General features: G+C 37.7%; 1 protein-coding gene across 1 annotated transcript; it reads left to right on the plus strand.

Moving 5' to 3' along the window:
• Window positions 1–11,721: 11,721 nt before the first annotated feature.
• LOC107782742 (serine/threonine-protein kinase WNK8-like) lies at window positions 11,722–12,372 on the plus strand. The gene has a single exon (XM_016603682.1). It carries the CDS (start codon window positions 11,722–11,724, stop codon window positions 12,370–12,372), a length of 651 nt encoding a protein of 216 aa, XP_016459168.1.
• The last annotated feature ends 2,754 nt before the right edge of the window (window positions 12,373–15,126 follow it).

Here is a 15,126-nt window from a genome sequence, read left to right on the forward strand (position 1 = left end):
CTTGACTCCATACTTGTATGAGGCTAATCCATGCCTTCTTATTTGCATGAGTCTAATCCATGACTCCATACTTGCATAAGGCTAATCCCTGCCTCCCTACCTGCATGGGCTAATACTTGCCTCCCCACACTTGCATGAGGCTAATCCTTGCCTCCCCATCTGCATGGTACTAAGCAATGTCCCTTTTTGCACGAATATTGCTCTATTTCTAGTACTCTTTATTATCTTTTCAATCGGGCTAAGCTTTGCCCTCCATTTCACAAGACTAAACCTTATCTTGTTAACATCATTACTGCATATCATGGGCTAAAATATCGCCAGTCTATCCGAAGGCGTCATAGTCAAAAGGCATCATCCTCATAGCTAGAAGACACCATGACATGGCCTGAGGATCTCTCAAATTTGCATATCATTATTCAAAGGCGTCATGGTTCGGAGGCACCATCTTCATGGCTCGAGAACATCATTTCATGGCCTGCGAATCCCTTACTGAACAATTCATGGTTGCGTCTTCTTTAACCGTCCGAAGACAACTTTCATGGTCCAAGGGGTATTTGCATCATGTTTAAATTTTTGTAGATACATGCTTGTAGTATCTTTTATCTGCAGGTAACCAGTAAGCAACCGCTATCCTAGTAGGAGCAATGACGCTCCAGTTACTTCAACCGACATGAGCTTTAACCACTCACCATAGTCGCTTCGGCATCGCGTGTCCGTTCTTGCAATAATTTCATCGGCATATTCCTCAGATGAATTCAGAACTACACATGGCCTGATTCATGTAAAACCAGGGATATCTAGGAAGCACAAAGACTAGAGTCTGACCCCTATCTTTCAAAGCATCCCGTCCGGTCAAAATTGGCCATCATTTCTTTACCCGAAAACTCTTTCATCCTTCTCGGCTAAAGAGAGGCAGCTGTTGATACCCAATTTTTTCCCTATATATTTTTAATATTCATAAATACTTTCAAAATAGCATATATATGAATATATAAGAATGCATCAGGTTTTTATAATTTTTCTAATAATTTTAAAATTTTAAATTGATTTATTTCATCCCCCTTTTACTCATAAAATCCCCAATAATTATCCCTTAAATTATTGTTATGGTAATTTAGTCATCTAAATTCTATATTTATGCCAAAATATTGTTAAAATATTTTTAGTGCATTTTTATAATTGCATTTTGTATTTCAAAAGATAATTTGCATATAATTATAATATTAGCCTTATTAATGTACAATTACGTTTTATATGCCTTAAATGATCTTCTGTACTTTTAAAATGTTAAAAATCTATTTTAAATCATTTTAGTACATGAAATTATTTTTTAGAAATTATTTATTATTTTATTATAAATTATATAGGGTTAAATTAGCTATTTAAAACTTAGCCCAATTGGATTTCAATTATAGCCTCAATTAAACCCAATACCCAGCCCAATTTCAGGCCAAATTACCCGATCCAAATCCTAAACACACCTATCTGATCCAGAACTAATTAAATCATGGTCGTTGATCTGAAAGATCAATGGCCCGTATTGATTCTTGCCTTTTTTAATTCTAAACCACCCCCAACCCTAATAATTTTCCATATACCGCTGCCCCAAAATCCTCTCTACTCTCAGTACACTCTCAACCTAACCCTAGTCCCTTCAATCGTCGGCCTCTCTTCTCCGGTCATCTCCAGTGACCCCCCATCATGTCCTATGCCTCCAATGGCGTCTCTCATACCATGCTTGACTTCTCTAAGGTATTCAAGGGCTCAGGGCCTTGCCGACTTGCACCTAGGATTCGTCACCTACCTTTTCTTGGCTACTCTAGTGTGATTTCAAGCAAAATCATGTTATATTTGCAACGATCTTTGGGTTTTCTAAGCAGGTTCTTCATCTCTATATGGGTTTCTTTTGAAACCCTAATTTCTTTCTATATCTCCTAGATCTGTATAGATCTAAGACGATTTGAGTTTGTTCCTTTAATATTTTACACTGTCCCTGAGATTCTTTACAAGAATCATTGATTCTAATTGTTTTCCGCCTGCTTCTAAAAACTAGGGTTTCAGAACTTCTTTTTAAAACCTTGTTTAACTAATTCTTTGTGTTTAAACTTCTATTTCGTGCATATTTTAACTGATTTTGTGACTTTACTACATCTTCAACTCATCTATGTTGAAAGCCCTAATTCTAGGGTTCTTCGTTTGGTTTTTATGACTGACCGGTTCTTGTTTGAGTTTTTATGACTATCTTGCCTCGAAAATGTTTCTACTGAGTTTCTTAGCCTAACTTACATCAACTCTATGTGCTTGTGTTCATCTTGATTGTTAAAGACTTGACTCATGAATATGTTTCTACTTGTTTGCTAGAGTTTATTCTTATCTTACTCTATTTATATGTTAAAACATTGACTAATGACTCTCTCTTTGATTGATTCTGAGTTCCTGTTTCTTGGATTGATTTAAAAATTTTCCTTTAGACCTTCGATTCTTCCTGTTTAAACTTAGTTTATTTGCTTATTCATGGGAACCTATGTTGTTCTCCTTAAATCAGTAATTTCGAGTCCTTGATTCACTGATTTGCTATATGCTGATTCTCGATTATTTCTATTAACTGCAACCTTATTTAGTTTTCTTACCTTATTTGGGTTAACCGTGTCATTTACTGATTCTCCACTAACTGTTTCCTTAATTGAACCCTTATGTATTTACCCCTGATTGTCTATGTTGTACCTAATGCCTTACTTGATTTCTTTCCTTAAACATTTTCTTCCCATTACCGTTGGTTAATTACCACTTAATTAAAGGAGTACTTGCATTGATTTGATTCTGATTAGTACTTGGTTCCATAATTATTTTGGACTTTGATTCTTGCCTTATTTTCTGCCTATTTTCAAACTATAAGTACCCTGATTTTTATTAACACAACACACGAACACATTGGTTCAAAAACTCTCTCACACTCAAACACTTTTCTGCTCTCTCTCTCTTTGGTTACTTGCTATTATTCTGAGTTAGTCGGCTGCAAGCCAAGGCTAACTATTGTGCTTTTCTATTCCTCACTTTGTTTTTACTATCTCTCTACTAGTATGTTCTGATTTCAATTCAAGTCTCAAAACCAACATGTTTCTTTTACTACTTCAGTTTATCATGTTTCTAATTTGTTTCTATCTATGGTTCTATTGTTCAACATGCAATTGACATGTTTACATTATTGCTTCATCTAGCATGCTAGTCTAACCTTCTTAGAGCTTTTCAGGACATGTTCTACCCCTTCCCTTAGTAGTTTGTCTCAACATGACTCTACCCTGCTTTGACTACTTGTCTACTTATTATCCAGTTTTGATATGTAAGTTGATATATCACTTTAAATGGCTGATTCTATGATTATTTCTGAAACTCATGTTGTATTGGTACCAATATCTATCCCCTAATCCCTTAAACCCAACAAGAATTGCTATGCTCCTGATACTGTATGCTCTATGTATCCCCAATTCCTATTCCCCTGTATGAAGGACTATTATTTGAGTATTGTTGAACTTGTTTGACTGACCTGCTGTTTGTTTAATTACACCCGTGTTTTCAAAAGTTGTTTACCCAACAACTCTCTTGTTTACGAAGTTATTTCAACTAAGTCTCTTTTTTTACACTGTTTTACTACTGAAACCCTTTCAAACTATGTCAAGCACTCTCACTCTGCTCCTAAGTCCCTAGGTTCTGCCCCCTCCAGTGTGTGTACTGCCTTGGGATCCTCCTGAGACCCCTCTGAACTCTGGAACACTAAGGATGGCCCTTCCACAATGCACTTACTCAATTTAGTTACAAAGTCTAGGTGTGAAAAAAATGGCATCCTTGAGATCCTTAGGGAACTCTGACGCACCTAGACAATGATATTGTCTATGAAGTTGACATTTGAGGCTATTGGAGGTTTGGGAAATCACTTGGGCCTGCCTCAGGCTCCCTATAGTGTAACTTCTCCTTTTTCTTTATCTATGTAATTCATTCATCTGGTTTGTAATAATTTGTAAATGAATATTGGGGTGATTAATAAAAAGGGATGGGTAGTTACATATTTGTGGGGTAATATAGGTAGAAACCATGCCTATAGGATCTCATATCTTCTATGCCTGCCCTACCATGCCTATAGGATTTCATATATTTGTTATGTTTGTCTCACCATGCTAGAAATCATGCCTATAAGTTTATAAACAGCTAGATATCATACTCATAGGGAACAACATCAGAAATTCTGCCTATAAATCTAAAATCAGTTTTAGTTTAAATTAGTCAATCCAGTTCATGATTAGTTTACTTCGAAGTTAGTCTAATCAATGGTTTGTTTTTCCTAAAATGAATTCTTTCAAATACTGCCCTAATTTACTATTAGAAAGCATACCTATAGGAATTCAAGAGTCCGTTTTTTTTAAAATCTGCCCACTATTTTACTATATCAAATGTAGTTACCATGCTCTTAGGACATCACTATTCGGCGTTTAGGCAAGCCTGTAGGGCGTTTTCAAAACCTGCAACTCTGAAACTACATTTCTACTACTTGAAGTTGTTCAGATTTAACAGGTTAAAATTAGTAGGCAAAACTGATTAGGGCCTTACTGTCGATTTTACGAAAACAAGGTTGCATGTTTCTATGCATTGACATCCACTTAGACGTCCAGTTTAGGCCTATTCTCCAAACAAAAAACTGATCTTGTTTATGTTTGAGACGTGCTGCCTATGTGTATTACTTGTGGAGGTAAACCTGGGCCTTTTAACTATCTCTTTCTGTGTTTAGTTGTTAAGTCCTATGTGTTCTTGCCTAACGCCTAGAATTTTCTCCTTTTTAAGCAACTTAGGGGTCATCTAGAACTGCCCAGATTTAGAGGTCCTAAAATATCTCTAGGGCCACAGGGAAGGGACGGGTAGTGCACGCATAGGTATTATCATGGTTACTAGAATGCTTTAGGCTATAACCACGGGGTGGGAAGGGTAGATATAAGTAATGATGACTACGCGCTAAAGTCACGTGTAGCCCCTCACTAAGGAGTGTTTACCGGACATTGTGTGGGGTGATTCTGTAGGCTAACCAACCTAGGACTCCTCCTTTCCCAAATTCCTTCTGTTTAAAACTTTGTTTTATATGTATACAACTTGTTCAAATTTTTATTCTATAATTTGAGCCATACAATATCCAACATGCTCTTATTTGCAATTATGTGTTTAAAAACTATTTATTTGTTAATGGATTAATTCCTAAGTTAAGTTTGGCTGGGACCTACCATAGTGGACTGCGAGGGGTGCCTAACACCTTCTCCTCAAGGTTATTTTGAGTCCTTACCCTAAATATCTGGTAATGCAAACTATTTACATGAGTTAATTACTCTAGGTGCCCTAACGCACCTTAATTCATTAGGTGGCAACTCTTTAAATACCCAATTCCCAAAAGGAACCGAGTTATTACCCCCATGAACATCGGAACCCAGACTTTCTCCACGAAGGGAAAAAGGGGAGCGACAGACACGATATACAACAATAGAAGCCCCCATGGTGTAACACAAACATGGGAGCACTCAAAGAATTACAAGGCACAACCAAATATAGAGCAAAATAAGCAGACACAAAAGAGTATGTAGACCCTGGATCAAATAGAACTGAAGCACATCTACTACAAACAGTACATGTGATAACAGCATCAGATGCCTCAGACTCAGGCCTAGCTAGGAAAGCATAACATCGGGGCTGGGCCCCACTACTCTGAATTATATCCCTGGGACGGCCTCCTATTAGATGGCCTCTACCTCTAGCGACCTTGCCTCCACCTCTAATGGCCTGACCTCTACCTCTAGCGGGCTGACCCCTATCTTTGACTTCTTGACCCCTACCTCTAGCTAGCTGAGCGGGGTAGTGCCGGAATCATGGCACGAGAACCCTGCTGTTATGGCTGAACACCCACTAATCTCGAACAGGTCCTCCAGATATGCCTATACTCACCACACTCAAAACATCCATCCTGATACTTCGGCTAAGGAAATTGAGACTAACCCTGACGGGCAGGCTGACCACTATAATAACTCTTAAGAGGAGGTGTTCTGATGGGAGCTGGCGGTGCACTATAAGCTGGCTGCCCTAAAGGAGGTACATAAAGACCACGAATCCCTGAATCTCCATGGGATGTCTGAAGCGCTAAATGAAATGGCCTGGGAGGATGACCCCTACCAAAAGTACCTCAACCTCCAGATGAGGCCCCACTGAATCCAGCAGAGTGACGAGGCCTCTTGTCAGACCACTGACCACTCCCCTGAGCTAACACCATCTCAACTCATCTAGCCACATTGGCTGCATCCTGGAAAGAAATCTCACATCCTGTCTCCTTAGCCATCTGCAATCTGATAGGCTGAGCGAGACCCTCAATAAACCTCCTCACCCTCTCTCTGTCGGTAGGAAGTATAAGAAGAGCATGACGGGCCAAATAAACAAATCTAGTCTCGTACTGAGTTATAGTCATAGAACCATGCTGAAGGTGCTTGAACTGCCTCTGATAGTCCTCTCTCTGAGTGATAGGAATATACTTCTTTAAAAATAGCTGAGAGAACTGGTCCCAAGTGAGCTCTGGCCAAACAATAATCTCTCCCCCATTTCTTGGAGGAACTTGACAGACGAAAGGTAGTAAAGTCGAACTTATCGGTCTCCACTATCCCCATGTTCCGTAATACCTCGTGACAACTATCCAGATAGTCCTGGGGATCCTCTGAAGATGTATCGCCATAGGTAGTGGTGAAAAGCTTGGTAAACCTATCCAATCTCCACAAGGCCTCAGAAGACATAGTTGATCCATCGTCGGTCTGTGCTACAACACCCGGCGGAACTACCCCAACTTGCTGAGCTGCTGGAGTCCGAAACTGAGGAGTCATCTACTTGGGGGTGTGAGTAGCGGGAGTATGTGCTGCTCCCCCAGCCCAAGAGATGGCTGGTGCTATAAGGAATGTACCGGCCTGAGTAACACTCTCCATAAGGCCCAAGACCAAGGCATCCTGAAGTACTAGGGTAGCGATGAGCCCCTCTGGAACCTGAACTGGCCCCACTGGAACAGTCTAGGCTGGAACCTCCTCATCAAAGTCTACCTGAGGTCCCGCCACTGGTGCAGCTTGTCGAGCTATGGGCTAAGACATGCCCATGCCTCGACCTCTAGCACGACCTCGTCCTCTGCCCCTTGTAGGGGCTACCACTGGGGGCTCGGTCTACTGATCATCTGATGAAGCGGTACATGTTCTCTCCATTTGCGAAGGAACAAGAGTAGAGAGTTCAATTAGCATTGAGAGACCAAATCGCACGATAGAGAAGAATAAAAGTTCCTAACTCGGTAGCCTCTGGGGATAAACGCTGATGTTTTAAGCGTCAATACTATATAAGAGGGGGGTGATTTGTGTAGTACTCGGTTTTCGCTTAACTGAACTATAGAAGAACCTGGTTCTTCTAGGTGTTCCAACTACTACTATTTACGGAATAATAAATACAGAAAATAAAGAACACAGGGATTTTTACGTGGAAAAACACCTGGCTCAAAAGGTAAAAAAATCACGACTTACTACTCAGTAGGATTTTCCCAAACTTCCACTAAAATCACTGAGCAAAACAGCATTTACAAAAACTCTTTGTAAACCTAAGGATTAACTCTAATCTCGTTGTGGCACACAGCCTTAGCTGTTGCGACAACTTCAAGTTAGCTATAACTTGAACACTCTAGGTACCTAAATACAATTGCTTCTATGAAAGATGAAAGGTACAACTTTAAACCACCTACTACAATTGAACTAGAATAAAAGATAGACACAATGGAACTGGTTCTTCTATCACGTTCAAGTAGTTTCAGGAGTGCACACTCAAATCCCACATAAATTGTTTGCAAAATCGCCTTACTCTTTTGCTCTCAATTTAGTTAACTTCTACGTATGTGCATGCCCTGTAAAAGAGAACAACACTGACATTTAATAGGTTAGTAATCAGAGCTTGATTAGAACTCAATTTCTGCTCTCCTATCGTAGAAGAGTTCATGATGATCTCAAACTCTAACACTATCTTCATCCTAGATTGTGTTCTCTTCATATAAGGAGACTTTCTCCCCTTATCTACATGCAACCTTTTCGATCAGATCAGGAGATATTGCTGCTTGATCAATAGGACTTATCTCCTTCATGAGCATCTCACATGTATAGGTTGATCATGACTGTGCTTCACAAGATGGACCTGGTCTATGACTGAGTTCTTTTTGTCATTCTTCAAAACTTCACCTGTTCTTGGGCCAACAAGCACAGACGTCTCCATACCGATCCCTCAGACTCTACTAAGCTTGTGCGTGAATTGTGAGACCTAGGCAACCTAGTACTTTGATACCAACTTGTCACGACCTGAATTTCCATTATCGAGACCATGATGGTGCCTAACATCGCACTCGCAAGGCAAGCCAATGTTACAGTTTTATTTGCTTTTTTCCTTTACATTTTATATTTTACAATTAAAAAAAAATAAATCAAACTGAAATAAATGCGGAAGTACATAATAAGCTGGTTATCTATATACTATTAACAATACCGAAACTATTACCACCCAAAAATGGAGTCACAACCCACGAACATTCTATGAATATCTACAAGTATTGGTCTGAAAGAAAAGTACATATGTCTCGAAAGAAAATAAAACAAGAATGCAGAAACATAGGAGGGGACGCCAGGGCCTGCGGACGCCTGTAGGACTACCTTGGCTCTTCTAGATGAATGTCTACAATCGACCTCTCGATCAGCCACAACCAGCTCCAAAATCTGCACAGAAAGTGCAGAGTGCAATATTAGTATAACTGACCCCATGTACTGGTAAGTGCCGAGCCTAACCTCGACAAAGTAGTGATGAGGATAAGGCGGGGCATTTACAATATAACCTGTATATAGTTTATAATAAAATGGAATAGTAACTTTCAGTAAAACAAATACGGAACCCAATTATCTTGCTAGTACTCAGCTATAACCAATACTTAAGAGAGTTACAATGATACAGAATATAATCACAGTAGAAGAAAAATACATAAACAACAAACTGATGCGGTGCGCATCCCGATCCCATCATATCATTAATAACAATATGAACATTCACCCTTATTACTCCTGTTGCGACATGTAACCCGATCCTACCAGTCCACCCTTATTGCTCCTCAATATATCACCCTTATTCCTCCTGTTTTGGCGTGCAGTCCGATCCCACCTATATACCCTTATTACTCCTGTTGCGGCGCGCAACCCCATCCCACTAGACAATCACATTTCACCCGTATTCCTCCTCAATATACCTCCCTTATTCCTCCTGTTGCAGCGTGCAACCCGATCTCACCATATCAGTACCAAACACACAATAAGTACAAGTGTTTCACAATTTAGTTCAAAACCCACAACAATATTTATGCCTCAAACCAAAGTAAACAGAAATCTATACAATTATGAAACTTCATTAATTAATACTACACAACGAGACCAACCAAAATGCACTACGAAGCACCAATAAACCAACTTGAACCAATGATGTGATACAATAATTTGCGAAACAATTAATACCTTCATTAAACAAAATAACATCTAACAAGAAGCAATTAAACAAAGAATCACCAATAAGCATGTAGCAGTTAAGACAGGAAAATAATATATTAGGGACGAGGGAAAGGAACAGGCTAAACAGATAATTTAACGGTGCATAGGTACTCGTCACCTCACCTATGCGCCACACACATGGGTTTTCACATAGCAAATAAGTCAGAAATTCCTAATCCCTCAAGTCGAGGTTAGATACAACACTTACCTCAATCCAACGACCAATTCAAAGCTCAATTACCGCTTTTCCTCTAGATTCCACCTCCAATCCACTCGTATCTAGTCATAATTAACTTAATAACATCAATTATCGCTAAAGAAATCAATTCTAATGCATAATTATAGGTTCCCCAATATTTTCTCCAAAAAGTCAAAAACCGGCCCCGCACCCGCTTGGTCAAACCCCGAAACTCACCCGAGCCCTCGGAGCTCCAAACCAAACATGCACGCAAATCTTAAAACATCATACAAACTTGTTCGTACGATCAAATCACCAAAATAACATCTAAAACTACGGATTTAACACTAAAACACATGAAATTCTTAAGAACACTTGAAATTCCTCTTTTCTCAATCGGATGCCCGAATCACGTCAAATAAACTCCGTTTTTACCAAATTTAACAAGCATGACTTAAATATCATATTAAATTTGTACCGGACTCCAAAACCAAAATACGGACCCGATACCAACGAGATCAAATATTAATCAATTTCTTTAAATCCTTAGATTTTCAGTTTAATAATTTTTAACAAAAATTCATTACTCGGGCTAGGGACCTCCGAATCCTATTCCGGGCAAACACCCAGGTCCCATATTTTACTACGGACCCACCGGGACGTCAAAATATGGGTCCGGATCCGTTTACCTAGAACGTTGATAGAAGTTAACAAAAATCAACTTCTTAGGCTAAAAATTTTTATTTCATCAATTTTCCACATAAAGACTTTTCGGAAATACGTCCGGACTGCGCATGCAAATCGAGAAGAGATAAAATGAGGTTTTTAAGACCTCAGAACACGAAATCAGGTTATAAAACAGAAGATGAACTTTTGGGTCATCACAAAAGTATATTCACATATCTCAAGTTAGCTATTAGGCACGTTTATTGTTATACACCTTTAGCATTTACTCTCGTGTTAATTTTTTATTTCTTTCTTAGTAAAGCACGAAGTCACTTCGCAAAATGTCATTCACCTTTTTTACCCTTTAAAATATAGATTACACTTGATAAAATAGTCATTTAACTATTTTTTAAATTTTTAGGAATAATCATTTAAGTATTTTTCTAATATTTAGGAATTCAAAATCAACTAAACTTAGTGTATTGAATCCTTCCTTATTTAAGTTTCAACTGTAAAAGAAAATTAATAAATAAAGTTAGTAAATGTAATTATGAAATCCTTCGAGAACTTTCAATTCCTTTTAGGCATATGAGTATTCTTTGTTCGATTATAAATTTTTAGGTTACAAAGAGTAAGGCCATAAATTAAAACTATTCACTATTTTTTCTAATTGAAATTCAAACTCTATATCTATATTAGAGAATTTTAGTTGAAATTAGAAAGCAAAAATAGTAGTAAAAAATATGAAAAAAGAAAGAAAGAAAGAAAAATAGAATTGATGAGAAGATAAATATATCATTTAATTTAACGAGAGAAAATTTTTATTGTATTAACTCATTCTATCTTACCTCAATCAAATTTTAATAAAATATTAAAGTTTAAAATATTTTATTAATAATTGCATAAATATAAATTACATATATTATATAGTACTACTTTATATTTTGGGGGTTAAATATTTGGGAGCCTAAGGCAAGAGCTTCACTTGCCTTATCCTAGAGCCCCCTTGCCCCGTATTAAAAAAAATATCAAGTGTTCCCAACCATGTTTCTCCTAGTTGATTATGGATTCTTTCTACGCAGCCACCGAAGCTTTTCCTGAACAGCACCTTTGATCTTTAACTTCCACCCTTGCCCGTATGAGAAAAAATATCAAGTGTTTCCAACCATGTTTCTCCTGCTCGATTATGGATTCTTTCTCCGCAGCCACCGAAGCTTTTTCTGAATTGCACCTTTGATCTTTAACTTCCAGTTTGCGCTGATGGATTACGAGTTACGCAAAGCTGTAGAGAATTCTCCATGTGGTAGGTTTATTAGATACAACGAAAAGTTGGTTGGAGGGGCTTACAAAGATGTTTACGTAGGGTTTGATCGTGTTGAGAATATTGAAGTGGCGTGGAACCAAATCGATTTTGAGGGAGCATATGATGAAGAGGCACGAGAAATCCTACTAAAATTGTACACGGAGGCTCATATACTGAAACACTTAAAGCATGAAAGTATTATCATGTGTTTTTCTCGGTTGTTCGACAGCGAGGCCAAAACTATAAGCGTGATTACAGAGTTGTTTCCCTCCATCAGCCTGAGAAAACTACGACGTACTAAGTCCAAGTGTGATGGCGCTGTCAGTGGTATTGATTTGGCGGCTATCAAGAACTGGGGTAGGCAAATTCTTGAAGGTTTGAACTTTCTCCATAGTCAGAACCCTAAGATCGTCCATCGAGACATCAAGTGTGACAATATTTTTGTTCATAGTGGTGGGAAACAAGTTAAGCTCGGAGGGTTTGGTTTGGCAATTCGTCTAATCGAGGGTAATTTTGCAAAAGAGCTAATTAAGGGTAATTCTGCATTCATGGCTCCTGAGTACTATGATGAGAAATATAATGAATTGGTGGATAATGCATTTTCTTGAGATGGTTACCGGAGAATATCCATATAGGGAATGTAGCAATGAGTTGCAAGTATTTAGAAAAGCGTCCACTGGTGTGAAGCTGGCATCTCTTGCAAAGGTAAAGGAGTCTAGAGTGAAATATATCATCGACAAGTGTTTGCTTCACATGTATGTTAGACCATCTGCACAAGAGTTGCTGAAAGATCCCTTCTTTTTATATAACAGTGGATCGACATTGGAGGCTTGTACCTCCACGGCCAGTTCTGTAATTAGTCATCCTTTTCCGAGATTGCATTCTTGCGCAAACTAGGGATTTTGTTAAGAACTTATATCTGGTGTGATGATCATTATGAATCACACACGCTAGTTTAGGAGTAAGGCGTAATTAATTGCTTGTTTTTTTTTTCATACATTCTCTCTTGGAAAATTTTTGAGTAGGAGCCTTTTGTTTTCCAGAATATGATGCTAATATCAGAATTTAGCTATTGATGAAGTAAATATATACTCATATCAAAGCTTCTTGTTAATTATCTCTGTATTCTTTCACTCATAAAATATCAGGAACATATGTTAGTAAATCAGGCTTACAAATAGTTCGCCCGTAGAAGATTTAATTTTCCAAGTTATCTATTCCTCAAAAAAAATTCGTTTTGTGTATTTAGTTTTTGACATCAGTTGAGCCTGTATATTTATTTATTATATGCATGTCGTTTAAGCTTTTTTTTTTAAGTTCAAAGGCATGCGAATTGGGATGGTGAAACCGTGTTACCTGAAGCCATATTCTTCAAAATCGGCATCACGTTCGCAACTTAGGCATCATCTGAATTCTGAGGATCAAAGTAGGTAAACAAAGTCAAAAAGATATATAATTAACCCCCTGTCGAAATGTCAAAAGGATCCAACTTTGTTTACCTGCTTTGATCATTTCATCACAAACTGACAAGCATAAGAATTACAGATTAACTTTGCAGCAGAGCCTGTGGAAAATGTTCATGAGCTAAAATACAAACTGAGAAAGATATCAAAACATTACATAAATGAACAAAGCTGGAAAGCTCAAGTTCTTAGTGGATCTTGTCCCAAACAAAAAACGGTTAATTGAATAAGCTCTGATCTTAGTACCATTTGCTATTAGGACTGCAAACTTAGTAGCTTTAACACTATACAAGACAACTGATTCGGGATAAAAGGGAAAAGAAAAAAACCCATCCATGTGTTACATATGAAGGGAGTTGTGAAGTATTAATCAGCAATTCAATTCGCTCAAATTTAAGACTCCCTTCATCCAATATAGCCTTGTGCTTTCTCTTCTCTGATAATTTAGCAGTTTGAAAACCGTTTTGCTCAGTACTAAACTGAGAAGCTGCGCAAGCGCGTAATTCCTCTAAGCTCTCACCTTCCTTGGCTCCCTCCAAAACCTGAGATGTAACATACACAACATATTATGAATAAGCCACTCAACAAATGAGGGGATTTGATCTTAATTACACAAAGGCATTGAGCTTAACAAACAGTACTCAAACGTATAAAGGAAAGCCAACTTAAACTTAATGAGTTCAATCACCAAGAAATGTCGACAATTGTTGAGCCTTTATTCACTTGGATAATTTATGGAAGAAAGAAGAGATTGCAGAAAACCATTGCATTAAAATACCTTATCCATGCAGTTGGTTTACACACACATGACACAATCAAGTATCTTAACATAGTCGTATTCATCAGCACATGACGCTAGGTGCACTTCGATAAATTTCCTTGATTTACCAATGGTATGTCCACTTCCTGAGAATTTTGGCGTGATTATATATGAGTCAAGCTTGAAGAAAGATAGAATTCATATCGTCGACCCCAACTTTGTTTGGGACGGAGATGTAATTGTAGTTATATATTAGAGGTAAACTATTTATATATTAGAGGTAAACTATTTATATATTAGAAGTAAACTATAGTTACCGGCTTTAAATAATACAGTTCTCCTCATTACCATTTTTTCCCATATACAATAGTGTAAAATGTCAATACTTAGTTTAAGCTTAACCCTTCACTTCGACAATATCACAATACAAGCTCTAAAAACATTCACAAACACCTAAAATGCCAGAAACTTTATTTCAAGGCATAGTTTCTTTTTTCCCCAGTACCATAATCTAATGCCAATTAGGATAAAACATATTAATTAATTTAATGGCTAATAATTGGCAAACAAAAAAAGTGACCAGTTGCTTAAACATCTTCCCCCAGACAACAATTAATCAATGCACAAAAATGGACACAAACAATTTAATTTTTAAAAAAAAAAATTAGTATTCCCTGTTAAATTTGATACCATGGGAAAAATTGAGCAGGAAATTTAGGAGTGGTATGCTGCAAGAAGCGATCCAAATTGGTCAAATTCTCAACTCTAATCGATGAAAACGCTTCCCCCTTTTCCTTCTAAAGAAAAAAAGACTAGAACTCACATATTTCTCACTAAAAATTTAAGCTCTCTCTGGTGTTTTGATTTCTGTGCTAAGTGTCTTTTGATTTTGGCCGGCAGCCAAGGCCAAGTTATTCTGGGATTTCCCTGTTGTGGCATACTTGCTTATTTCTTGCTTAACTGGTATGCCCTAACCTTTGCAATTTCATTCCCTATGCTTTGCTTGACTAGTCTTCTTCAATTCCCAGCATGACTCTATCCTTTATATGAGATCATATTTAGTAATATTGTTGACTTAAGACTAAGTTATTCTGAATAATATGAATCCTTTTCATAGTTTAGCCTATGGTTGAAGTTGT

Source organism: Nicotiana tabacum, chromosome 3, assembly GCF_000715075.1.
Source record: "Nicotiana tabacum cultivar K326 chromosome 3, ASM71507v2, whole genome shotgun sequence".
NCBI classification, from domain to species: domain Eukaryota; kingdom Viridiplantae; phylum Streptophyta; class Magnoliopsida; order Solanales; family Solanaceae; genus Nicotiana; species Nicotiana tabacum.

Excerpts from the sequence above, each read along its gene's own strand:
- LOC107782742 (XM_016603682.1), top strand. The coding sequence starts at position 11,722 with ATGGATTACGAGTTACGCAAAGCTGTAGAGAATTCTCCATGTGGTAGG.